Below are 25767 nucleotides of genomic sequence, written 5' to 3' on the forward strand. Positions count from 1 at the left end.
TCAGCCTCTAGCTTCAACACCCCTCGCCACGTTCTTTTCCCCTGTTCTACCCTTCAGCACCATCTGGGCATCGACAGCTCCTCGGCTTCGGCCCCACCTTGAGCCCCCGTTCCACCTTCTCCCGCTTCAGCACCTCCGGCGCGGACAGCTCCTCGCTGTCGCCTCCACTCCCGGCCCTGGGCCGGACCCAAGAGCAGACGCTCTTCGGCGCCCGCTCACGGGGGCGACTCCTGCACCCTGCTATCCCAGACTCCTTTCTCTGGCCATGGAGACCCTGGGGGTCAGCGAAGAGGCAGAGGCGTGCAGCAGGTTGAGTCGCTCTCGCGGCCGCCACAGCATGACCAGAGCCCCAAAGCACCTGTGGCGGCAACCCCGGCGCCCCATCCGCATCCAACAGCGCTTCTATTCGGATCCGGACAAGTCCGCGGGCTGCCGCGAGCGGGACCTGAGCCCGTGGCCCGGGCTCAGGAACTCGCGGCTTTCCTGGCCCATTTCCTCCTGCAGGCGGTAGGTGGCCGGGGCACGGGCCTCCTGCAGCGCGGGGGAGGGGCGCGCGGGGCCTGGCGGGAGTGGGGGAGGGTCCTTGCTTCTCCAGGGAGCGGGGGTCTCTGCTGCTTGGTTGAGGCTGGCGCTTGGAAGGAAAAAGCTATTTCTACGTAGGGGTGGAGCTGAGGGTGCTGGTGTCATCATGGCTTGTGGGTCTGTGTGACCGGGTGTGCCCACGTGCGGTTGGGACCGAAAGACTCTGTGTGTGTGTGTGTGTGTGTGTGTGCACGCGCGCGCGCGTGAGACTGGGGTGACCAGATGTGTTTGGGGTGCTCCTGTGCCTACATGCTTGGATATGATTCCATGTGTCCCAGGTAGTTGTGGGTGTGCTGGTGTGTCTCCCCTTGTGGTGCCTGTTGGTGTGTGACTGACTGTGACTGTCCTTGAGCTAACACGGCTGGGGGTCCGAAGGTTTTCAGGATTGTGGAATGTCCGCAGGCCTGTGGGGGAGGTTTGTGATCACCTCAAGCACCTGAGGTAACCCTGGGGTGCTTGGATATAAATACACACACACACACACACACACACGTTTTTATTTTTGAGACAGAGTCTCATTCTGTCCCCCAGGTGGAAGTGCAGTGTCTTGATCACGGCTCACTGCAACCTCCGCCTCCCAGGCTCAAGCGATCCTCCCACCTCAGTCTCGAGTAGCTGGGACTACAGGGGTATATTATCACGTCTGGCTAATTTTTGTATTTTTGCTAGAGATGGGGTTTTGCCATGTTGCCCAGGCTGGTCTTGAACTCTTGGCCTCAAGTGATCCTCCTAACTTAGTCTCTCAAAGTACTAGGATTACATGTGTAAGCCACTGCACTCAGCCTATTTCATATATTATAGATATATAAGGGCCAGGGCAGGCTGCCACCAGTGTTGCGGGGAGGAGCCTCCTCTTGCTACCTCCTCCGCCCCCGCTCCATCACTCCACCCTGCTCCCCTGTAGGAGGAAGGGAAGTCCCTTGGGAAGCTTGTGCACCAGAGGTTTCTTTTGTTTAAGGAGGGGCTGCTTCTCCTGTTTCGTGTAAGCTGAATGGGGTGGGGTCAGGACAGAGACAGAAGAAGAGACTCATGGAAAAATAATGTAGAATCCTCAGGAGGCCTGACATAAGGGTTTCCAGTTACCAGGTGGAGGCTCCAGGGCCAGGGAGGAGGGTCCAGGAACTCCAAGCCCTCCTTAGGTTGGAGGGAGAGCCAAGTCAGTGGGACCAGCGTCCCAGGTTTCAGTCCAGGCTGGGTGGCCTTGAAAGGGTTGCTTCCCCTCTTTGGAGCTTGGCTTTCTCCAATCCTGGTGCGTAGATCCCCTAGGGGCCACTGGCTTCTGACTCCATCAGCAAGCCTGGCCTCTTGCCCCCAGCCTGGCCCTCCAGCAGCTCGGGAGGCATCTCAGGTAGATGGTTCCCACAGCCCAGAGGGGTTGGAGCTGTACTCAGGTGACCCAGGATCCCCCCTCTCCCGCCCCGGCTTCTAGCTCCTGCTGCCCCATCCCTTCTGGTGACTCATGATTTTTCATTTTCAAGAAAGAACAAACAGAGCCTTGGTGTGAGCTCTTCTAGGGGAAGCCCCCGCTTGGCTCTGGGAGGCAAGAGCGGTGGATCGGGTGTCCCTGTGCACGTGTGTGTGCACACACATGTCGTTCTGCGCATCATGTGCACTGCAGTCACACATATGTGGGTGTGCATGCATGTGGCCCACTGTGCTTCTCTGTGCTGATATGAGGGGAAGGGTTCACCCCAGGGAGAAGCCCAGAGAAACTGAGTTCAAGGCCAGGCCCCAAGGCCAACCTGCTGTGTAGTGTTGAGCAAGCGGTGGTGCCTCCCGGAGCCTCAGTGTCCTCATCAGTGAGATGAACATTCTGTGCCTGAGCCTGGTACACACTGGGTCCCCAGCTTGTGGCTCTTTTCACAACCCTAGAAACTGTTGGAGGACTGTGCTTCCCCAGAGCCTCAGATGGATCACAGGGGTATGGGAGGGTCCAAGCATTTTGTTCAGAAGGCATTTAAGCACCTAATGGGTGGAAGGCCCTGTGTTGGAGACACAACCATGGATAAGAAGCTGTGTCCCCTAAGGCTTATGGTGGAGACACTCACACCAAGTGGAGAAGGCACAGGGTGATAGAGAAAGATCAGAGAAGAAGCACAGAGGAGGCTCCAGACCCAGCAGTGGGTTGGGAGTCAGGGAGGACTGCTTGGGAGAAGTAACATTTAAGCTTAGCCTGCAAGAGAAAAGAGGTCAGCCAGGGTGAGTGCAAGAAGGGCATTCTAAGTAGAAGGAACAGAATGTGAAAAGCCTCAGACTCAAGAGGATCAGGCATGTGAGGAGCTGAAAACGGATCACTGTGGCTGGAGGATGGAAGGAGAGGCTCTCTATTTATGCTACAAGTATTTATTTATTTATTTATTTATTTATTTATTTATTTATTTATTTATTACTTTTTAGACGGCGTCTCTCACTCTGTTGCCCAGGCCGGGTGCAGTGGCACAACCTTGCCTCACTGCAACCTCTGCCTCCTGGGTTCAAGCGATTCTCCTACCTCAGCCTCCCCAGTAGCTGGGATTACAGGTGCTCACCACCACCCCTGGCTAATATTTGTATTTTTAGTAGAGACAGCATTTCACCATGTTGGCCAGACTGGTCTCAAACTCTTGATCTCAAGTGATCCACTCACCTTGACCTCCCAGAGTGCAGGATTACAGGCAAGAGCCACCACGTCCAGCCACTACAAGCATTTATTGAGCATCTACTAAGTGCCAAGTACTTAGTTCCCTACTGAGGGAACAGCAGGGAACAAGGCAGACCTGGCCTTGCTCTCCATGGACTCACAGGCAAATAATCATGACAGTAAATGTGAAATTGTACCCATGGCTGGAGGGTGCTCTGAGGCACTTACCTGGCTAGTCAGGGAGGGCTTCTCGGAGGAGGTGACTCTCTGACTGTAACCCAAAAGACAAAGCATCAGCAGGCGGCAAGCATTCAGGTAAGCGCCATGGGGTGGAAATAAGCCTGGCTGATTCAGGCAACAGTGAGGAGTGGGGAGAGACTGGAACAGCGTAAGCCTAGAGAAGTGAGGCAGGGATGGGCCATATGGGACCTCTGGGGAGGTGTGAATTCAGATCTGAGGGCAATGGGGGGGTCATAGGAGGGTCCGGAGCAAAGGAGTGTGTGATTTGACTCATGTGAGCATCTACACATGGGACTCGGCCCCCACCCTCCTCGTTCTGCTTAACTCCTCCATGGGGACTTGGGCAAGTCATCTTCCCTCTCCACATCTCAGTTTACTTATCTGTAAAATGGGCAAAAACACCCATTTAAAAAAATTCTCTGGGGCCACCTGGTGGCCATGGGGAAAAGTGCCTGCCCAGAGAAGGGACATTCAAATGGGGGAAATTGAGGCAGTGGTGTCCTAAAGGCATCAGAGTGGGCGTAGTGGCTCACACCTGTAATCCCAGTACTTTGGGAGACTGAGGCGGGCAGATCACCTGAGGTCAGGAGTTCAAGACCAGCCTGGCCAACATGGTGAAACCCTGTCTCTACTAAAAATACGAAAATTAGCTCCGCATGGCAGCAGATGCCTGTAATCCCAGCTACTTGGGAGGCTGAGGCAGAAGAATCACTTGAACCCGGGAGGCGGAGGTTACAGTGAGCCAAGATTGCGCCACTGAACTCCACCCTGGGCGACAGAGTGAAACTGTGTCTCAAAAAAGTAAGGCCAGGGACAGTGGCTCACACCTGTAATCCCAACACTTTGGGAGTCCGAGGTAGGTGGATCACTTGAAGTCAGGAGTTCAAGACCAGCATGACCAACATGGTGAAACCCCATCTCTACTTAATACCAAAAAAAAAAAAAAAAAAATTAGCTGGGCATGGTGGCACATGCCTGTAATCCCAGCTACTTGGGAGGATGAGGCAGGAGAATTGCTTGAGCCCAGGAAGTGGAGGTTTCAGTGAGCCAAGACTGCGCCATTGCACTCCAGCCTGGGCAACAGGAGTAAAACTCTGTCTCAAAAATAATAATAATAATAAATAAAATTAAATTAAAAATAAAAATAAAGGCACCAGAGACTACTGGGCACCTCTACAGGTCATGCAGTAATGCAGGGACGGAGTCAGGGTGGGGGTGCTTCTGTCCAAACCTCTTTCAGCTTTTGTCCCTTACCCAGTGGGGCTTGGAGAGCCTCCCAGGGTCAGGTAGGAGCCAGACTCTGAATGCTGAGTCCTGGCTCTGTGGCCACCCCTTGCTGTGACTCTTTCTCCATCCAAACAGCTATTAATTAACACCTTCTTGTTAGAACTGTTAATAAAATATTTAAAATTAAATCTATGAATGAAACATTAATAGTAAAACTATTGATAAAATATTAATGTGGGAGTCGCCCCTGCTACTACAGTGGGGATGAAGTGAGTTAACCCATCCAGTGCAGGAGAACCCAGGCTGGGAAGAACACAGCCTGTCCAGGTTCAAATGACCCCAGTCTTGCACCTTATGGCTGTGTGTCCTTGGGCAAATGACTGTGCCTCTCTGTGCCTCAGTAGCCCCATCCTCGAAATGGGAATAGTAGTCCACATTTTGCAGGTTTCGTCTGAAAATCCAATGATTTTTCCCTTCACTGCTGTTGGCTGAGTGCTGCATGTTTTTCAGGCGCTCAGTTTATATCATTTTGTTTAATCTTAACCTCCTATTTTATGTGTGTGATTTTGGGGGAGGGGCTGAATCTCTGTGCCTTGATTTCTCCTTGGGGACATGTAACTCTTGTCACTTCTCTCATAGTGGCGGAGAGGTGGTGTCAAGACTGCTCAGACCTTGGCTCCAGTGTCCCCACTAGGACAATCCTAGCAGCCTCTGTCCCCTAGGGATGGCTATAATTAGTTCTGGCCCCAGCAGCCACGATGGTATTTTTGTCTTGGGGACAGCGAGATCTGGTTCCCACCAGGTGTCTGGTTGCAAGACTGCGGGGGTTAGGGGGGCTTCCTGGCCAGATACCTGAGGCTCTCTGTCTTTCTGGGCTGTGTGACTCCTCCTCTGAGCCTCTGTTTTCTCATCTGTAGAATGGGGAGAATCTCATGTATCTGGCCTTAGCATGGTTGCCTCATGATCTCCTATAGGAGCCCTGATCAATGGGCTTCTCCAGGACTGCCAGAAACATGGGTACCATGTCTGGGGACACCAAGACTGAGGCAGCCCTCCCCCAGGGGGAAGGCCCAGGCTGAGAGCCAGAGGTCATTCCACAGCAAGGGGCATGGTCAGACCTCAGTTGCTGGGAGGTCCCCTGGGCCTCTGCCCGTGACATGGTTGTTTCTAGGTCCCTCCTCCTTGTGTGACACATGCTAAGCCTTGGTTTCCTTTTCTGTAGAGTGGAACAGGGCCAGCTTGACTCCAGCATTCCAAGGGTACAGCACCTGGTACAGACTCTGAGAATCCTCCCAGACACTGACCAGAGGCCACCCCAAGTCCTAGGACAATGAGGTCCTCCGAGGGCAGGGTGGGCGGCTGAGGCTTCACAGGACGGAAGACTTGGCAGAGGTGGTGTGCGGATGTTTGTCTAGGAGGAGACAGCAGGAGAGGCGAAGGCATCCAGAGACAGGGCCTGGGGAATGTCAGAGCAGGTGGGGGATCACGTGGGAACTCGTGTGGAGGGGTGCTGGGAGAGGGGACCTGAGTTTGAGTCTCGCTGCCCTGCAACAAAGACCCATGCCTGTGACCACTTCCATAGAAGCCTCAGTTTCCCCACTTGGCAAAGGATTAAGGGTTTGTAGTTTCTGGTGGGCTGTTTGGTGGCACTGGGCCTCGGTTTCTCCATCTGGAAAATGGGTAAAGGAGGATTAGAAACATTGAGTGGCATCGGACATTGGCAAACTCTATACCTTGGTGATGACCTCATAATGGAAGGTAGGACAGCTGTTTCTCCGGGCACCTTGCTTTCTGACTCCCTCATTCTACACTTTTTAGCAGTTATTGGCCCAGCAAACTGCACTAACCAGGGGCGTGCAGAGGAAGGCTGAGTAAGATCCAGGCTCTGAGATCTTAGGGGCAGCCCCCTAAAGAAGTGCAGTTGGGCCAGGCGCAATGGCTCACACCTGTAAGCCCAGCACTTTGCCAGGCCGAGGCAGAAGGATCACTTGAGTCCGGGAGTTCGAGACCAGCCTGGGCAACATAAGGAGACCCCCATCTCTCCAGAAAATACATTAGCCCGGGAGTGATGGTGTGCATCTGTAGTCTCAGCTACTCGGGAGGCTGAGGTAGGAGGATCCCTTGAGCCCAGGAGGTTGAGGCTGCAATGAGCTAGGACTGTGTCACTGCACTCCAACTTGGGCAACACAGTGAGATCCTGTCTCAAAAAAAAAAAAAAAAGAAAGGAGCGGAGAGTTGCGTCTGACCCTGTGCCTCAGTTTCCCCGTTCGTCTCGGGGTCGTCAGGGAGCCGCCCGTCGCGAGGCGGGGCCGATGTGCCCTTTGCCCCCTCCCCGCTGGGCCCCGCCCCCGCAGCTGTCCAGAAAAGGTCCCGCGCAGCCGGCGATCAGTCCAGCCTCCACGGGGTCCTGGCGATGCAGGGCCTCCCCGCGCCCGCCCCGGCCCCCGGGCCCAGCTCCCCTCGGGGATCCCCGCGCGGCTCCCCCGGGCTCTTCAGGAAGCTTTTGGTGAATCAGAGCATCCGCCTGCAGCGGCGCTTCACGGTGGCCCATCCGCTGTGGTGAGGCGGGACAGAGGGCCTGGCGGGGTCACCGGGAAGCCCGGTGTGGAGGTGGGAAGGGCAGGGACAGGGACAAGGGCAGGGACAGCTGGGGCCAGGGCCGGAGTCAGGGCACGGACGCTCTGCTTCTCCCTCGCTTTCTCTGTATCTCTCTCCCCCTACCCTACTGTACTTTTGTCTCGCAGTTGGTGACTCTGTCTCTCTCTGTCTCTGTCTGTCTCTACCCGCCGCCTGGATATAGGCCCAGGGGACCAGCCGTCTGTCTCCTTCCAGCTGTGAGGCCCAGAGTGGGACGGGCTGAGGCTCACGTCTCCTCCTGACCCTCGCCGGCCTAGGGCAGGCAGGCTGTGCGTCCTGGCAATGGGAGGAAGGGGAAGGGGCACTTCTCCCCTTGGCGCCCCCTCCCACCACCATTCTGTCCCAGTGCCAGCAAAGAGATGCCCTGGGGGCCTCACAATGAACTGTGGGTGTCCACGGAAGAAGACCTGAATTGAGGGGGTTTTCGAGGCAGGGCATTCGGGAGTCCCAGGATGAGCGCGCGCCCGCGCCCCGCAGCTGCTTGCGCTGCATCCTCTAAGCACTCGGTCCACCCCTCTGGGTTCGAATCCCTGCCTTTCCAGAAACGACTGTGACCTCGTGAGGAGGGGTGGGGGCGAGACTGGGGTCCGGAGTGGGGCTTGTGGGCGCCGAATGTGACTGGCATCCTGCGCTCGGTCCGCGCCGAATTGGCACCCACTTGGTAAGTCCGGCATCCAAAGGCTGAGAGGGGAGGGAGGTCCCTCTGCAAGGTCATAGCTGGGGTTGGAGGGAGAAGGCATGATCGTGGTTCCTGGTGGTTTCATTTCAGCCAGGAAGTAGGGGAGTGGGGGTTCTGTGTCCTGGAGAGCGACCTCGGGGCACCGAACACGAGCGAAGCACGGTCATTTCTGAAGGCGCTGCAGAGAGCGCAAGGACGTCGAGGGCACGTCGCGGGTACCCAGAAGTGAGGATGAAGGAGGGCGGGCCCCGCGCAGGCCGGACCCGAACCCAAGTCCGAGCCTCTCTGGCTCAGTTTACCCCCCTGGCCAATGGGCAGCCGCGCCGTTCCCACAGCCAGGGGGCCCTACCCCCGCGCCGCCCGCGTCATGGAACCACAGCCTGACCCCGCCGCTCCCGGCTAACTTTAGAGCAGAAAGAAAAACAGCCTCCCCCGCCCCAAGAAAACCCGGGCCCAGCCCTTAACCCTCTGCGCCCGGGATCCGGATTTGCACACCCTGTGGCCGCTCCTGGCCTCAGTTTCCCTATTTGTCCATAGACGCGCTTTTCTGGAACCCTTGGGGAGAGGCGAGCGAGGGGTAGGGGGTCGCGACCCGCATGCCTGCCCCTCGAGGGGCAGATTTGGGGTATCTGCCGCCTCCAGCCCTCCCCTAAGAGCGTCTCCCATTGCGCCACAGAGCCCACAGTGCACCCCAGACTGGCCAGGGAAGGGTTAAGAAGCCCCCCGCCTCGGTTGGGCGGGGGATCATCCCAGTCCGGCTAAACCCGCTGGAGTTGGACAGAACTGGCCGAGCGCGGCCGGTCTTAGTCGGAGATGCCCGAACTAGCCCCCGTGTAGCCGGACGTGACCGAACATGCCCGATCCGGCCCGAGCGTCACCCGGACTTGTTCGAAGCAGACCGAGCGTAACCGGACTTAGACGAACAAGATCGAACTTATCCGAACTCTCCCGAGCTTAATCGGACGTAGCCGAATTCTCCCGAACTCATCAAACAAACTCTTCGGGACGAAGTCCAATTCGATGTGATCAGACCCAATTCAGACCCGGTCATACTTGACCAAATGCTGCCGAATCCCTCACCTCTACCCAGATCTGAGCCTACGCGGGGGTGCCGACCCAGCCCGTGGACGGGGATAGGGTGACCTTTGACCCAAAAGTCATGGCCGGGACCAGCTGGACACTGGCCCTCGGCCGGGAGCTGCGAGTCTCGGGCGGTCCCCGCTGTCTTCCAGTCGGTGCTGCTTCCGCCTGCCCTTCTTGAAAACCCCACCCCCAGATCACCACCTTCTCTTGGGCCTCAGTACTTGCCCTATGCCCTTTCTCTGACCTGTGACCCCAAAGAGGAGGGGCTAGAGGGTGTGGCCAGAGGGAAAGACAGGGTTTGAGGATAGAACGGGACAAGTAGTGTGGAGAAGGAGGAGAGTGGTCCGGGCAGAGGACACGGCCTGTGCAAAGACCCGGAGGTGGGAGATACCAGGCGGAAAGTTCAGGCTGAAGATGAAGTGGAGGAGTGGGGGAGCCTAGGGCAGGACCTGGTTAGCTGGGGGCGTGGTCGACGGCTGTGGGGCGGGGCCTTATGGGCTGAGGGTGGAGCCTGGAACGCTGGGGGCGTGGCAGGTGGCCAAGGGTGTGGTCAAGTTGGCTGGGAGTGGGGGTCTCTCTAGACTAAGGCACACGCAGGAGCTAGGCAGAACCCGGGCCTTCTCCAGGTAGAAGAGTCCAAGAAGCTGTTTCCAGTCCACGTGTCCACCACGTGAGCTAGATCTCAGTTTGTCCCTTTGCAATATGGTCATCCTGTCGCAGTCCTTGGATGTTCGGTTGTAACTCCCTCAAAGAGCTCTTGGGGATGGGCTACATCACGCACATGTTAGCAACAGGGGAGGCCGGGTGCTGTGGCTCATGCCTGTAATCTCAGTACTTTGGAAGGCCCAGGCAGGCAGATCACGAGGTCAGGAGTTCAAGAGCAGCCTGGCCAACACAGTGAAACCCCGTGTCTAGTAAAAATACAAAAATTAGCCGGGCGTGGTGGTGCGCATCTGTAATTCCAGCTACTTGGGAGGCTGAGGCAAGAGAATTGCGTGAACCCAGGAGGCGGAGGTTGCAGTGAGCTGCGATTGTGGCCCCACTGCACTCCAGTGTGGACAACTGCACTCCAGCACCGGCAACAGAGCGATACTTCATCTCAAAAACCCCCCAAAAAACAGAATGAAAAGAAACAGGGGAAGCCTGGTGCGGTGGCTCACTCCTGTAATCCCAGCAGTTTGGGAGGCGGAGGTGGCAGGATTATTTGAGGCCAGAAGTTCAAGACCAGCCTGGGCAAAATAGTGAGACCTGGTCTCTACAAAAAATTTAAAAATTACCTGGGTGTTGGGGCGTGCTCCTGTAGTCTCAGCTACTCAGGAGGCTGAGGCTGGAGGATGGCTTGAGCTTAGGAGATTGAGGCTGCAGTGAGCTAGGATCATACCATTGCACTGCAGCCTGGGTGACAGAATGGGGCCCTGTCAAAAAAAAGAAAAGAAAAGAAAGAAAGAGCGAGCAAGAGAGAGAGAGAGAAAGAATGAGAAAAAGAAAAAAGAAAGAAAGAGAAAAATAAAAGACATAGGGTGGTTGAGGTCCAGAGAAAGTCAGTACCTGTCTATGGCCACACAGCCACTTTGAGGAAGATCTGGAAATGAGGTCCTGGAGTCCAGTGTAGACTCAAAGACCAAAGTGTGAGGGGTGCAGTTTCCTGAGGGTGCAGCTGGGGTCAGGTGAACAAGCTGGAAACCACACTTGCCTGACTGCCAAGCAGCCCCAGGGAGGATGCACCAGACAAGGTGGCCACAACCCAGCACCCAATTGTCATGATCCTCATCTCTGACCATGTCTTCTCTCCTTTCAGCTTTGACCTGGAAAATGGGCTCTCATGCGGGAGGAGGGCCCTGGACCCTCAGTCCAGCCCTGGGCTGGGCCGGGTCATGCAGGCTCCAGTCTCGCACAGCCAGCGGCGCGAGTCCTTCCTGTACCGCTCAGATAGTGACTATGAACTTTCACCCAAGGCCATGTCTCGGAACTCCTCTGTGGCCAGCGACCTGTGAGTCTGGGGCTGGTGGAATGACACCTCCTCTACGCTCCCTCCTTCCTTTGTTCCTCTGTTCAGCAAGTTCCTTCAAGTAGCCATTTAAGGAAGGTTTTGAAGTTCAGGTAGGAGTTTGTCAGGCAGCTCATTTATTCAATCAAGTGTGTAGAGAACTTGGCCTTTTGCTGGGGTGGGGGTGGTAATCCAAAAACATTAAGGTCGGCCGGGCATGGTGGCTCACGCCTGTAATCCCAGCACTTTGGGAGGCTGAGGTCGGCGGATCACTTAAGGTCAGGAGTTCAGGACCAGCCTGGCCAATATGGTGAATCCCCATCACTACTAAAAAATACAAAAATTAGCCAGGTGTGGTGGCGGGCGCCTGTAGTCACAGCTGCTCAGGAGGCTGAGGCACAAGAATCGCTTGAACCCAGGAGGCAGAGGTTGCAGTGAGCCGAGATGGTACCACTGCACTCCAGCCTGGGCGAAAGAGCAAGACTATGCCTCAAAAAACAAACACATTAAGGCTAATTAGCAGCAAATGAAGAAATACTTTGATTTGACCTTCCTAGTGGGCATAATGAAAAGGGAAATACCGGCCGGGCGCGGTTGCTCAAGCCTGTAATCCCAGCACTTTGGGAGGCCGAGACGGGCGGATCACGAGGTCAGGAGATCGAGACCATCCTGGCTAACACGGTGAAACCCCGTCTCTACTAAAAAAAATACAAAAAACTAGCCGGGCGAGGTGGCGGGCGCCTGTAGTCCCAGCTACTCGGGGGGCTGAGGCAGGAGAATGGCGTAAACCCGGGAGGCGGAGCTTGCAGTGAGCTGAGATCCGGCCACTGCACTCCAGCCTGGGCGACAGAGCGAGACTCCGTCTCAAAAAAAAAAAAAAAAAAAAAAGAAAAGGGAAATACCTCCTTGCCCCTGGAACTCAGTTTCCCCATTTATGAGATGCCGATAAAGTGAGTGAATGGTTGGAGGGGCTGTGGAGGGGCTGTGGTGGGTCTCAGGGAGAGTCGCATGAAGGGAGCCCAGGGACTAAGAAGGCGCCCGGAGGAGAAGTCCTGAGAACAGGAACCCCTCAGCTGAGGGTATATGGTGTGGGTAAAAGCTGGAAGATGGGAGAGAACTCTTCCTGATGGCACGTCTCCTCGCAGACATGGAGAGGACATGATTGTGACGCCCTTTGCCCAGGTGGGTGTCTCCCGCCCTCCCTGCCCTGACCCCCTCCGGATCCGGCCTTTCCTTCCCACCGCCTACCACCTCCTCCCAACAGGTCCTGGCCAGTCTGCGGACGGTTCGGAGCAACGTGGCGGCCCTTGCCCGCCTGCAATGCCTAGGAGCGGCCAAGTAGGTAGAGGGCGGGGCGGGGGCGGGGCCGGCAGAGACAAGGTGGGCGGGGCGGAGCCGGCAGACGACGGAGGCGGGGCCTGGCGGAAAGCGGGCTGCAAATTGAGGCTGGGACTCCAGCGCCTAAGGGAGGGCTTGAGGGGCGGGGCCTGGAGGACTTGGGGGCGGTGCGAGATGGGCGGAGCAGCCACGCCTGAGGCTGCTGTACCGCAGGCAGGGACCCGTCGGAAACCCTTCATCCAGCAATCAGCCCCCTCCGCCTGCAGGTAAAGTACCTGTTCCTTCCCTACCCTGCTGAGGACAGCTGGGAGCTTCCTTTCCATAGTGACCTCCCCAGTCCATGAGCTCTTAGACTGGGGCTAATTGTAGCCCCACCCCTGCAAAAACAAACAATAACGCCCTCGGGGATAGACCCCACCACACCCATATTACAGATGAGGAGGCTGAGGCCCAGAGATCTCATGGTCACACAGCCACTCGGGGGACAGATCTGGAACTTGGGTCCAGGAGTCCTGGGTGCCCCCCGTGGGAACAGTTTCAGGGTCCAGATGCAGAGACGAAAGCGTGAGAGGCGTGGGGTCCCTGAGCAGGGGTGGGGCAGGCCCCTGACTGCCTCGGCTCCCAGAGGACACGGGGCAGAAGCTGGCATTGGAGACGCTAGACGAGCTGGACTGGTGCCTGGATCAGTTGGAGACACTGCAGACCCGGCACTCGGTGGGGGAGATGGCCTCCAACAAGGTGAGGTGGGGCAGATCGCTGAGCTCACCTGCCTCGGCCCACGGTACCCCATCATCACTGTCTTCACCTTCCCTCCGCCCCAGTTCAAGCGGATCCTAAACCGGGAGTTGACCCACCTGTCTGAAACCAGCCGCTCCGGGAACCAGGTGTCCGAGTACATCTCCCGGACCTTCCTGGGTGAGCTTTGTTGAGTCACTGCCTGGACGATATTATAGGAGTACTAAGAAGCAAGAGAAAGAAATATTTCTATTCTAGACCTCAGGCCAGGGGAGATACAGCCTGACACAGACACCTTCAGCCCCATGAGTTAGGGCTGGATCAGAGGGAGGAACAAGGGGAACTTCCAGGAGCAGGGGACATTAAAGCTAGGGTTTTGAAGCATGAGTAGAAATTTGCCTAGGAGGAGATGGAGGGAACCAGACACCAGCTTGGGAGATGGAAAGGACACTAGGCTGTTTGCGGGGAAATGCGGAGCCCCAGGCACCCCAGGGCCATGCCTAGCAGAAGGGTTTACTGAAATCAGCTGTGAACAGAGGAGAGGGGTAGGTAGCTATAGGCAAGACAGGATTTTTTTTTTTTTTTTTTTGGATACAGTTTCACTTTGTTGCCCAGGCAGGAGTGCAGTGGTGCAATCTCAGCCACTGCAAACCTCCGCCTCCTGGGTTCAAGCAATTCTCCCATCTCAGCCTCCCGAGTAGCTGGGGTTACAGGTGCCCGCCACCATACCTGGCTAATTTTTGTATTTTTAGTAGTGATAGGGTTTCACCATATTGCTCAGACTGGTCTTGAACTCCTGACCTCAAGTGATCCACCCACCTCGACCTCCCAAAGCACTGAGATTACAGGCGTGAGCCACCGCATCCGGCCGACAGGGTCTTTACCCTGAACTTACTTTGGTTCCTGTAGAAAGGGAAATAGGTTGATCCTGGGGTTTGGCAAAGTTCAGGTCCTGAGGCCAGGCCCCAACAGGTGAAATCGGCTTCTGTAAGCCTCACCCTGGCCCATCTGCAGACCAGCAGACTGAGGTGGAGCTGCCCAAGGTGACCGCTGAGGAGGCCCCACAGCCCATGTCCCGGATCAGTGGCCTACATGGGCTCTGCCATGGTGCCAGCCTCTCCTCAGCCACTGTCCCACGCTTTGGGGTCCAGACTGACCAGGAGGAACAGCTGGCCAAGGTGGGTCCTCAACCACAATGCCAAGATGAAGGTTTGGCCCTTGGCTCTGTCTGCCTGTTTGCCCACCTATATACTAGGCAGTTGGGGCTCACTGTGGAACCTGGGGTGGGAGGATGGAGGCTCTAGAGTCTGGGGAAGTTGGGCTGGGGTTAATTAAGCTCCAGTCCTTCACATCTTAGGAGCTAGAAGACACCAACAGGTGGGGACTTGACGTGTTCAAGGTGGCGGAGCTAAGTGGCAACCGGCCCCTTACAGCTATCATATTCAGCATTTTTCAGGTACCTACCCTGCCCTTGGCTTCCAAGGAAAAACTCCTGGGGTTTCCTTCACCACTTCCTACCCTAGACCTCAGGGACACTCATTTTTCAAATCCTTTCTGACATTTCTGAAGGGGATAATTTGAGCAGGGTATTGAAGGATCAATAGGAGTTCACACAGATGAACAGTTCATTGTCCAGAAGCCTCAGCCCTGGCCCCTGGCCCCGAAGAGGAGAGAAATCTGGAGAGAAGAGCTGGACACAGACATCCCCAGTCCTGTAGGGTCAGGGATGGACCACCAAAGAACACAGAGTGGAGGAGTTCAGGAGAGCAGGGAGGGCGTCTCAGAGGAGTGGGTGCTTGAGGCATGGATAGGAGTTCAGAAGAGAGGAGTAGGAACAGCGTGTGCTGCAGCCCCAAGACCAAGGCCCTGAGCCAGGATCTGTGATGGACCAGGAGCGGGACCTGCTGAAGACATTCCAGATCCCAGCAGACACACTGGCCACCTACCTGCTGATGCTGGAGGGTCACTACCATGCCGATGTGGCCTATCACAACAGCCTACATGCCGCCGATGTGACCCAGTCCACACATGTGTTGCTGGCTACACCTGCCCTCGAGGTACTGCGCTATGATTGCAGGCAGGCGGGTGGGTGCAGGGCCCAGAGAACCCGCCCCTCATCACCTGTGCTCTCTGCCTGCTCAGGCTGTGTTCACAGACTTGGAAATCCTGGCTGCCCTCTTTGCAAGCGCCATCCATGATGTGGACCATCCTGGGGTCTCTAACCAGTTTCTGATTAACACCAGTAAGTAGGAGTGGGAAGTGGGTGCAGGAGGTGAGGCAGACCCCGCCTCTACCCTGTCTACCAGGTGATCTCAGGGGGTTCCCATCTGTCCTGAGCCCAGTCTCCCTGTCTATGAAATGACTATGACAGTCTTCCCTCCCTTCAGGGGCTTGGAGCAGGTCTGGGTGCACAGTAGGTGCTCAATAAATGACAGAATAATGAGCTGTGGCAGAGCTGATCTGGTTCCACCAAGGTCTTTATTTATTTATTTTTTAAGACAGGGTCTTGCTCTGTCACCCAGGCTGGCGTGCAGTGGTGCGATTTCGGCTCTCTGCAACTTCTACATCCCAGGTTCAAGCGATTCTCTAGCCTCAGACTCCCGGAGTAGCTGGGATTACAGGTGCGCGCTACCATGCCCAGCTAAGTTTTGTATTTTTCATAGATACAGGGTTTCGCTATGTTGCCCAGGCTGGTCTCAAACTCCTGGCCTCAAGCGATCTGCCTGCCTCGGCCTCCCAAAGTGCTGGGATTACAGTCATAAGTCACCATGCCTGGCCACTTCCCCCAAGATCTTAAAGTTTAGGATCATATGAGGAATCTGAAAAACTTGGTTGACAGGCAATTATTGGGCACCTTCTGTGTATAAGCCCTGGAGTGCTGGGGGTGAGAGTGGAGGCCCCTCACTCAAAGGGCCTAGAGTCCAATAAGACAAAGACTCAGTTGTTTATTTAACCAGCACTGAGAGACTGGGCATCATGGCTTACACCTGTAATCCCAACACTGTGGGAGGCCGCGGCGGGAGGATTGCTTGAGTTCGGGAGTTGGAGACCAGCCTGGGCAATACAATGAGACCTTGTCTCTCCAAAAAATAAAAAAAAATAGCCAAGTGTGGTGGCACACACCGTAATCCCAATTACTCAGGAGGCTGAGATGGGAGGATCACTTGAGGCCGGGAGGTTGAGGCTGCAGGGAGCTGTGATTGCACCACTGTGCTCCAGCCTGGGTGACAGCAAGACCCTGTCTCTAAAAAAGAAACAAACAAACAACCAAAAAAACATTACTGAGTACTTACTGTCTCTGGCCATAGTGGGTCTGTGAGGAGCCTTCCCAGTCTTGGGTAGGCAGAGTCAAACACAGATACCCCTGGCCCTGCAGTCAGGGAAGGGCCAGGGACATGGATGGTTTCTTACAGGAGGGCATGCTAGAGTTGGGCCTTCAATGCATGGGTAGGAGTTTGCTAAGGATTTCCGAAAGCTGCTTTTGGGTAGAGTGGGTGGGGCGGGTAGATCTTGGGCTCTCAGTCCCATATCCCCGCAGACTCAGAGCTGGCGCTTATGTACAATGATGCCTCCGTGCTGGAGAACCACCACCTGGCTGTGGGCTTCAAGCTGCTGCAGGCAAAGAACTGCGATATCTTCCAGAACCTCAGCACCAAGCAGCGACTGAGTCTGCGCAGGATGGTCATTGACATGGTGAGGCTAGGGCAGTAATAGGGGAGGGAGGGGCAGAGGGGAGGGGGGCATCCTTCTCATCTGCCAACAGCAGGGTAGGGTAATATTAGCATGGCCGGCGGTTCATCCAGACCCAGGCATGTCCTCACTCTGAGTCTGAGCTTCCTCGTCTGTGAAATGGAACAGTGGGGCCAGGAGCGGTGGCTCATGCCTGTAATCCCAGCACTTTGGGAAGCAGAGGCAGGCAGATCACCTGAGGTCACGAGTTCAAGACCAGCCTGGCCAACATGGTGAAACCTCGTCTCTACTAAAAATACAAAAATTAGCTGGGCGTGGTGGTGCACACCTGTAATCCCAGCTACTCGGGAGACTGAGGCAGAAGAATTGCTAGAACCCCGGAGGCAGAGGCTGTAGTGAGCTAGTGAGCTGAGATCATGTCACTGCACTTCAGTGTCAGCAACAGAGTGAGACTCCATCTCAAAAAAAAAAAAAAGGGACAGTAACTGCCCAGACCCCAAGCCCTCTGCTGGGCTCAGCAGATCCTGGCTGTATGCAGGTGATATGGAAACTGTTTCTGGGGTCTCAAGTGCAACTTTTGCTGAGCATTAAATCTGGCACATCTGGGTTGGGCACAGGCTCACGCCTGTAATCCCAGCATTTTGGGAGGCTGAAGCAGGCAGATCACTTGAGGTCAAGAGTTCGAGACCAGCCTGACAAACATGGTGAAACCCCCGTCTCTACTAAAAATACCAAAATTAGCCAGTCGTGGTGGTGGGCACCTGTGATCCCAGTTACTTGGGAGGCTAAGGCAGGAGAGTCGCTTGAACCTGGGAGGTGGAGGTCGCGGTGAGCTGAGATTGCACCACGGCACACCAGCCTCAGCAACAGAGTGAGACTCTGTCTCAAATAAAAGAAAAATAATTAAGCAGCCAGGCACGGTGGCTCAGGCCTGTAATCCCAGCACTTTGGGAGGGTGAGGCAGGTGGATCATGAGGTCAAGAGATCAAGACCATCCTGGCCAACATGGTGAAACCCCATCTCTACTAAAAATACAAAAATTAGCCAGGCGTGGTGGTGTGCACCTGTAATCCCAGATACTCAGGAGGCTGAGTCAGAAGAATCGCCTGAACCTGGGAGGTGGAGGTTGCAGTGAGTGGAGATTGTGCCACTGCACTCCAGCCTGGCGACAGAGCAAGACTCTGTCTCAAAAAAAAAAGAAAAAGGCCGGGCGCGGTGGCTCAAGCCTGTAATCCCAGCACTTTGGGAGGCCGAGACGGGTGGATCACGAGGTCAGGAGATCGAGACCATCCTGGCTAACACGGTGAAACCCCGTCTCTACTAAAAATACAAAAACTAGCTGGGCGAGGTGGCGGGCGCCTGTAGTCTCAGCTACTCAGGAGGCTGAGGCAGGAGAATGGTGTAAACCCGGGAGGCGGAGCTTGCAGTGAGCTGAGATCCGGCCACTGCACTCCAGTCCGGGCGACAGAGCAAGACTCCGCCTCAAAAAAAAAAAAAAAAGAAAAAAAGAAAAAAATAATTAAGCACATCTGTCCATTTGATTTTTTTTTTAAGTAGGGGCACATCAGTAGCTTTTGGGGTCTCATGCCTCATTAATGCACTTAACAAGCATTTATTGAGCACCTATTATGTGCTTGATCTGTGCAAAGACAGTTCCGGCCTTTATGAAATTCATGATCTGTAGGGCAGACGGCCACAGAGGTGGTAGCTGTGACTAGGGACCTGCAAGCAGAGCGGTGAGGAGGGAGGTTCAAGGTGCTATCAGAGCCCAGACCAGCCAAAGAGATCAGAGAGGGGTTCCTGGAGAGGGAACATTAAAGCCAGGATGTACAGAATGAGGAAGACTACGGGACGGGGAACTGTGTTCCCAGCAGTGGGAACCACATGTGAGGACTACAGGCGCGTGCCTCCATGCCCAGCTAATTTTTGTATTTTTAGTAGAGATGAGGTTTCACCATGTTGGCCAGGCTGGTCTCGAACTCCTGACCTCATGATCCACCCGCCTTGGCCTCCCAAAGTTCTGGGATTACAGGCGTGAGCCACCGTGCCTGGCGGTCATTCCGGTTTTTAAACATCTGTGCCCAGAGTTAAAAACAGCCCTCCAAGGCTGGGCATGGTGGCTCACGCCTGTAATCCCAGCACTTTGGGAGGCCAAGGCAGGTGGATCACGAGGTCAGGAGATCGAGACCATCCTGGCTAACATGGTGAAACCCCGTCTCTACTAAAAATACAAAAAATTAGCTGGGCGCAGTGGCACGCACCTGTAATCACAGCTACTCGGGAGGCTGAAGCAGGAGAATCACTTGAACCCGGGAGGCAGAGGTTGCAGTGAGCCAAGATCACACCACTGCACTTCAACCTGGGTGATACAGCAAGACTCCGTCTCACAAAAATAAAATAAAATAAAATAAATTAAAAAGAAAAAAGAAAGAAACAGCTCTCCAGGGCACACGGCAGCCACATGGAAGTTTGAGGGGTATGAAGTCACATCCCTCCCCACAGTGAGCTGCAAACTCCCTTGCAGCTTTGGACAAGGTCCTCCAGCTGCCAGAGGCCCTCAACCTCCTCAGTCTCACCTCCATCTCTCTTGAGCTCACTTCTTCCAGCCACAACCACCTCTTCTAGATTCCTCTTATGTACCCAACTCTTCCAGTCCCTTTGCACAGACCTCATCCTCCACGCTGTCCTCAGGTACAACTCACCTTAGCACGCAGCCCTGTGGGATCAGAATTGGGGTTGGAGGAGGCCGGAAGGGTCAACAGCGGCATCCTAGAGGATGGATTATTTGAAAAGGGTTTTGAGGGATGAGTAGGAGTTGGGAAGTGGCATTCCAGGCGGAGGGAAAAACCTGGCTAAAGATCTGGAGGCTGGATTGGTTCTAGGGTTTGCTGTGACTCACCGAATGCCTACCTGCCCCACCTACCCCACAGGTGGATTTCATTGATTACATTGCCCACCCACTGTGGGAGACTTGGGCTCACAAGTCCCAGACGCACAGGTTTGGTCACCTCCCCCCCGACCTTGTCACACATGTAGAATTCATGGCCAACCCAAACGGGGCCCCTGACTGAGCCCCTCTTGTGAGCAGGGTTTACAGTGAATGCCGTTCCATCCTCCCATTTCACAGATGAGTATGCTGAGGCCCAGAAGGCTGATTCTGAGCCGGAGTGGCATCTAGGAGTTGGGAGCGAGGGTCGGGGTGGGCAGGGTCCTTGAACCTGTCACCTTCCCTTACCTGCCCCCAGGTGCTGGCCACAGACATGTCCAAACACATGAACCTCCTGGCTGACCTCAAGACCATGGTGGAGACCAAGAAGGTGACAAGCCTCGGTGTCCTCCTCCTAGACAACTATTCTGACCGAATCCAGGTGTGTAGCTGGGCGGGCCCCGGGGCCCCCTTTTTATATTTTGGTTTTACTTTAAAAACAATTTTAGCTAGGCCTCTTACACATTTAGTTTGAGTGAAGGCTGGGGGCAATGGCTCACACCTGTAATCCCAACACTTTGGGAGGTTAAGGCGTGAGGATCGCTTGAGGTCAGGAGTTAGAGGCTGCAGTGAGGTGTGATTGCACCGTTGCACTCTGGTCTGGGCAACAGAGTGAGACCCTGTCTCTTAAAAGAAAAAAAAAAAAAGAAATTAAAAAAAGAAGCCTGACTCAGAGGCTCACACCTGTAATCCTGGCACTTTGAAAGGCTGAGATGGGTGGATCGCTTGAGCTCAGGAGTTCAAGACTAGCCTGGGCAACACCTTGTCTCTACAAAAATACAAAAATTAGCCGGGCATGGTGGTGCATGCCTATAGTTCCAGTTACTTGGGAGGCTGGGGTGGGAGGATCATTTGAGCCTGGGAGGCAGAGGTTGCAGTGAACCAAGATCTTGCCACTGCACTCCAGCCAGGGTCACAGAGTGAGACCCCATCTCATTAAAAAAAAAAAAAAAATTGGAGAGGGCCTCCATTTTTGCAATTCTCATTTAGCTTCATTTATGAAGTGCCGACTGTATGCCAAACTTGAAGAAATGTCAAGAGTCGCATGTCTATGCCTTAACCACTTCTTCAGGTCTCAAGCCTCAGTTTCCCCACCTGTAAGATGAATGTGTCCGTGGCACCAAGCCTGTCTGTGGGGGTGCCAGGTCCAGATGTGGCTGGGCCCCTCCAGTGCCCTCCCGAGCCTCGCTGTCTGTAGGTTTTGCAGAATCTGGTGCACTGCGCTGACCTGAGCAACCCTACCAAGCCGCTGCCCCTGTACCGCCAGTGGACAGACCGCATCATGGCCGAGTTCTTCCATCAGGGAGACCGCGAGCGTGAGTCGGGCCTGGACATCAGTCCCATGTGTGACAAGCACACGGCCTCCGTGGAGAAGTCCCAGGTTGGCAGGGGACTGGGCTGAGCCAGCAGACACTGGGAGAGAGTAAAAGGGAGGGGCTGAGCCAACCCCATGAGCCCTGGCTTGGCCCTGGCTGGCTAGCCAGGGAGTGTGTCCTAAGGGTGCTGTCTGGGCCGAGTTAGACCTGGGGTCCATTCTCTCTGGGCTTCAGGGAGAGGGACATGCACTTCTGGGGTTTGGAAACATCTATTCTGGGTGACATGCGGGACCCTGGAGGGGCTTCCAGTCTGGGGGACATGTACATTCAGCCCTGTGGGGTCAGGGTTGGGGTTGGAGGAGGCCAGAAGGGTTAAGGGAGGCATTCTAGACAGTGAGTTATTTGAAAAGGGTTTTGAAGGATGAGTAGGAGTTGGGAAGCGGCATTCCAGGCAGAGGGAACAACTTGGCTAAAGATCTGGAGGTTGGATTGAGTCTAGGGTTCACTGTGACTCACCAAATGCCTATCTGCCCAACCCCCCGCCACAGGTGGGTTTCATTGACTACATTGCCCACCCACTGTGGGAGACTTGGGCTGACCTGGTCCACCCAGACGCACAGGACCTGCTGGACACGCTGGAGGACAATCGAGAGTGGTACCAGAGCAAGATCCCCCGAAGTCCCTCAGACCTCACCAACCCTGAGTGGGGCGGGCCTGACAGATTCCAGTTTGAGCTGACTCTGGAGGAGGCAGAGGAAGAGGATGAGGAGGAGGAAGAGGACGGGGAAGAGACAGCTTTAGACAGAGAGGCCTTGGAGTTGCCTGACACTGAACTCCTGTCCCCGGAAGCTGGCCCAGACCCTGGGGACTTACCCCTCGACAACCAGAGGACTTAGGGCCAGCCCTGCGTGAACTGCAGGGGCAATGCATGGTGAATCCCTTTGGCTCTTGGTAGGTAGACTTTCCAGGAAGTGGCTCCATGTGGCTTCTGCTTCACTTTCCCACCCATTGAGGGAGACAATCAAGTTCTTAGTCATAGGTGGCTCTCAGCATCTAATTGGAGGCACCTGGCTGGGGTCCACTCTGACCCCGGACTTGCCTAAAAGAGCTCTCCAAGGGGCAGCCTCTTAGAATGCCCTTGGGGTCTTTCTCCTGGGCTTCTATCCCTGCGAGGAGAGGTGCTGTCTGCTAGAGCCTCTAGCCCACCCTCTCCAGTGGTCACTCTTGAGCCATATCTGTCACTTAATTATTTCCTTCTTTGTCAAATATGTATTGCCCATCTACTTCATACCAGCTTTATGCCTCTGTAGTAGCCCCGCACAAGGGGTGGGGGAGTCAGGAGATCATCCCAAAGGCATCTCACCGTCTTCCTCTACCAAGCAGCTCTCTGCAAGAGCATGGAAATGTGAGCGGGAAATTTTCAGCACCAAAGCTTCATTCATACCCAATTTTGTTTCTGAAACTGTGGTAGGGGGCAGGAAGAGGAGCAGAAAAGAGGGGCTGGGCAAGGCATGGTGGCTCATGCCTGTAATCCTGGCACTTTGGGAAGCTGAGGTGGGAGGATCACTTGAGCTCAGGAGTTTGAGACCAGCCTGGGCAACATAGCAAGACCCCCATCTCTGAAAAAAAATTAGCCAGGCATGGCGGTGTGTACCTGTAGTCCCAGCTACTCAGAAGGTTGAGACAAAGAAGATCGCTTGAGCCCAGGAGTTGGAGGCTGAAGAGAGCTATGATTGTATCACTGCACTCCAACCCGGGCAGCACAGCAAGATCCTGTCTAAAAGAAAAAAAAAAAAGACCAGGAGCAGTGGTTCACGCCTGTAGTCCTAGCACTTTGGGAGGCCGAGGAGGGTGGATCACACGGTTGGGAGATCAAGACCATCCTGGCTAACACGGTGAAACACTGTGTCTACTAAAAATACAAAAAATTAGCTGGGCATCGTGGCGGGCGCCTGTAGTCCCAGCTACTGGGGAGGCTGAGGCAGGAGAATGGCATGAACCCCAGAGGCGGAACTTGCAGTGAGCTGAGATCGCGCCACTGCACTCCAGCCTGGGCGACAGAGCGACACTCAGTCTCAAAAAATAAATATATAAATAAAAATAAAATTAAAAAAAGAAAAGAGAAGGAAAGCAAAGAGAGGGGGGCTCTGAGGCTGAGCACGGTGGCCCATGCCTGTAATTCCAGCACTTTGGGAGGCTTTGGTGGGTGGATCACCTGAGGTTAGGAGTTCAAGACCAGTCTGGCCAACATGGTGAAAGCTCATCTCTACTAAAAATACAAAAATTAGCTGGGTGTGGTGATGGGCGCCTGTAATCCCAGCTGCTTAGGAGGCTGAGGCAGGAGAATCGCTTGAACGCAGACGGTGGAGGTTGAAGTGAGCCGAGATAGTGCCACTGCACTCCAGCCTGGGCAACAGAGCAAGACTCTGTCTCAAATAAAAAAAAAAAAAAGAAAAGAAAAAATTGCCAGGCCAGGTGGCTCACACCTGCCTGTAATCCTAGCACTTTGGGAGGCTGAGCAGGGGTGGATCGCCTGAGGTCAGGAGTTCATCAGCCTGGCCAACATAGTGAAACTCTGTCTCTACTAAAAATACACAAAATTAGAGACTGGGCACGGTGGCTCACGCCTGTAATCCCAGAACTTTGGGAGGCCGAGACAGGTGGATCACGAGGTCAGGAGTTCAAGACCAGCCTAGCCAACATGGTGAAACCCCACCTCTACTAAAAATACAAAAATTAGCTGGGCGTGGTGGTGGGCGCCTGTAATCCCAGCTACTTGGGAGGCTGAGGCAGGAGAATCGCTTGAATCTGGGAGGTGGTTGTGGTGAGCCGAGGTCATACCATTGCACTCCAGCCTGGGCGACAACAACAAAAAGAAGGGGCTCTGTGCCTGACATGTCACTGAAGACTGATTTAACTTATGCACCAGTTGCTGCTTTAAGTCGCTGTATTTTCTGTCTTCGGTGTCTCTGGATGTAGGAGCCCCCTGCTTTCTCTGTCCTCAGAACTCCATGCTGGGTCCCCCAACATGTTTCTCCTTCCCTAGGACAGCAACAAAAACACACAATGTTTCCCTCCCTAGCGGGTCTCTAAGTCTCCTGATTCCTGAAACTGCCTCAGACTCCCCCTAGAGGGAGGGAGGCCCCTGAGGCTTTCTTGCCATCATAGCCCTTTCAGGGCCTCCGTTTCCCCTATGTAACCTGATCCTAGTACTTGGATAAACTCCGATTGGGGGTGGGGAGTTGTTGTCTGTTACCTCCCTGAAATATCCTAGACATTTGGGGTACTGAGCATTTATCTGGGGTTAAATAAAATCTTTACATCTTAAGACATTCGATTGACCAAATTGAGCGTCCTGGCCATTTCACTGATGGGGAAACTGAGGCACAGAGCGGTCCTCTTGCCAGCACAAAGTCAAGCATCTGGGCGCCCAATATTAGCTAGCGGCGCCCCCTGGTGGCGCGCTTGGGAGACACGGCGGGGCTTCTCGGGGGTTGGCGGGTGGGTTGGAGGGGTGGCATCCTCCCGCCCTGATGGTCCCACTTACCGCACCTCGCCGGGAGGAGCTCCTCCTGCTGGTCGGGACTCCGGGTGGACTGGGAGCACCATGCTCAAGCCTAGGGTTCCATCCCCGCCCCCGGAAGCCTCAGTATCCATCCCTACCCTCTGCCTCCCTCTTCGCGTGCCTGAATATTTATACAAGATACAGGCGTCATCACAGCCGCCCTCGGCTTCCAGAGCAGCTGGCTTCGTTCGTAAATATTATAACCACTCAGAATTCATCATCATCACAGTTAATGATAATATTCCACAGTGCCAGAACTAAAAGTCATGCGGGTTCACGAACTTGGTGCATTTCCTTCCAGACTTTTAAAAGGCAGAGATTTAGGGAATTTTTTTTCCCAAGATTTCCCCCCCAGTCCCCTTACAAAGTAATACGTGTTCGTTGTAGAAAATTTAGGAATAATGGAAATGTATAAAGAAGGAAGTAAAATTCTGCTGTCTCCACCCATAGATTATCTGCAGTATTTTGCCTTATTTCCCTCCATTTTTTCTCCATCTGTTATAAGATATTCATATTTCTTTTCTTTCTTTCTCTCTCTTTTCTTTTTTCTTTTTCTTTTTTTCTTTTCTTTTTTTTTTTTTTTTCTTTTTCTTTTTTTTTTGAGATGGAGTATATTTAGTAGAAACGGGGTTTCGGGGTTTCAGCACGTTGACCAGGCTGGTCTTGAACTTCTGACCTCAGGTGATCCACCCACCTTGGCCTCCCGAAGTGCTGGGATTACAGGCGTGAGCCACCATGCCTGGCCCCCTATTGGGTTTTAAGTTAGTGTCTTCTTCCCCAAGAAGTCGTCCCCGGACCCATATCTGTGATACTTTTTTTTTTATTATTATTTTTATTTTTTTCTTGAGACAGAGTCTCCCTGTTATCACCCAGGCTGGTGTGCAGTGGTGGTGCGATCTCAGCTCACTGCAACCTCCGCCTCCCTATTTCATGCGATTCTCATGCCTGAGCCTCCCAAGCAGCCTCCTGGGACAGGCACCACCACACCAGGCTAATTTTTGTATTTTTAGCAGAGATGGGGTTTCACCATGTTGGCCAGGCTGGTCTCGAACTCCTGACCTCAAGGTCAAGAAGTGATCTTC

The 25767-nt window shown here is 54.5% G+C and overlaps 1 protein-coding gene across 4 annotated transcripts; it reads left to right on the forward strand.

Moving 5' to 3' along the window:
- The first annotated feature begins 250 nt into the window (after positions 1–250).
- PDE4C (phosphodiesterase 4C) lies at positions 251–22402 on the forward strand. 4 transcript variants are annotated; one of them, XM_023229749.1, is made up of 15 exons: positions 251–507; positions 10867–11058; positions 12201–12237; positions 12320–12393; positions 12607–12659; positions 13019–13131; positions 13215–13308; positions 14143–14306; positions 14486–14584; positions 15021–15185; positions 15271–15370; positions 16667–16821; positions 20064–20186; positions 21003–21185; positions 21669–22402. In XM_023229749.1, the coding sequence occupies exons 1-15, from the start codon at positions 266–268 to the stop codon at positions 22014–22016; spliced, it is 2142 nt and encodes a 713-aa protein (XP_023085517.1). In that variant the 5' UTR covers positions 251–265; the 3' UTR covers positions 22017–22402. The 4 variants fall into 4 exon arrangements, with proteins under 4 accessions (XP_023085517.1, XP_023085516.1, XP_023085519.1 ...); XM_023229748.1 differs by lacking the exon at positions 251–507 and adding an exon at positions 7029–7228; XM_023229750.1 differs by lacking the exons at positions 251–507; positions 10867–11058; positions 12201–12237; positions 12607–12659 and having other exon boundaries at positions 12337–12393.
- The last annotated feature ends 3365 nt before the right edge of the window (positions 22403–25767 follow it).

Source organism: Piliocolobus tephrosceles, chromosome 21, assembly GCF_002776525.5.
Source record: "Piliocolobus tephrosceles isolate RC106 chromosome 21, ASM277652v3, whole genome shotgun sequence".
NCBI classification, from domain to species: Eukaryota; Metazoa; Chordata; class Mammalia; order Primates; family Cercopithecidae; genus Piliocolobus; species Piliocolobus tephrosceles.

Excerpts from the sequence above, each read along its gene's own strand:
- PDE4C (XM_023229749.1), top strand. The coding sequence starts at position 266 with ATGGAGACCCTGGGGGTCAGCGAAGAGGCAGAGGCGTGCAGCAGGTTG. Across the intron at positions 11,059-12,200 it reads TCCTCTGTGGCCAGCGACCT|ACATGGAGAGGACATGATTG; the intron begins GTGAGTCTGGGG and ends GTCTCCTCGCAG. Across the intron at positions 15,186-15,270 it reads TGGCTACACCTGCCCTCGAG|GCTGTGTTCACAGACTTGGA; the intron begins GTACTGCGCTAT and ends CTGCCTGCTCAG.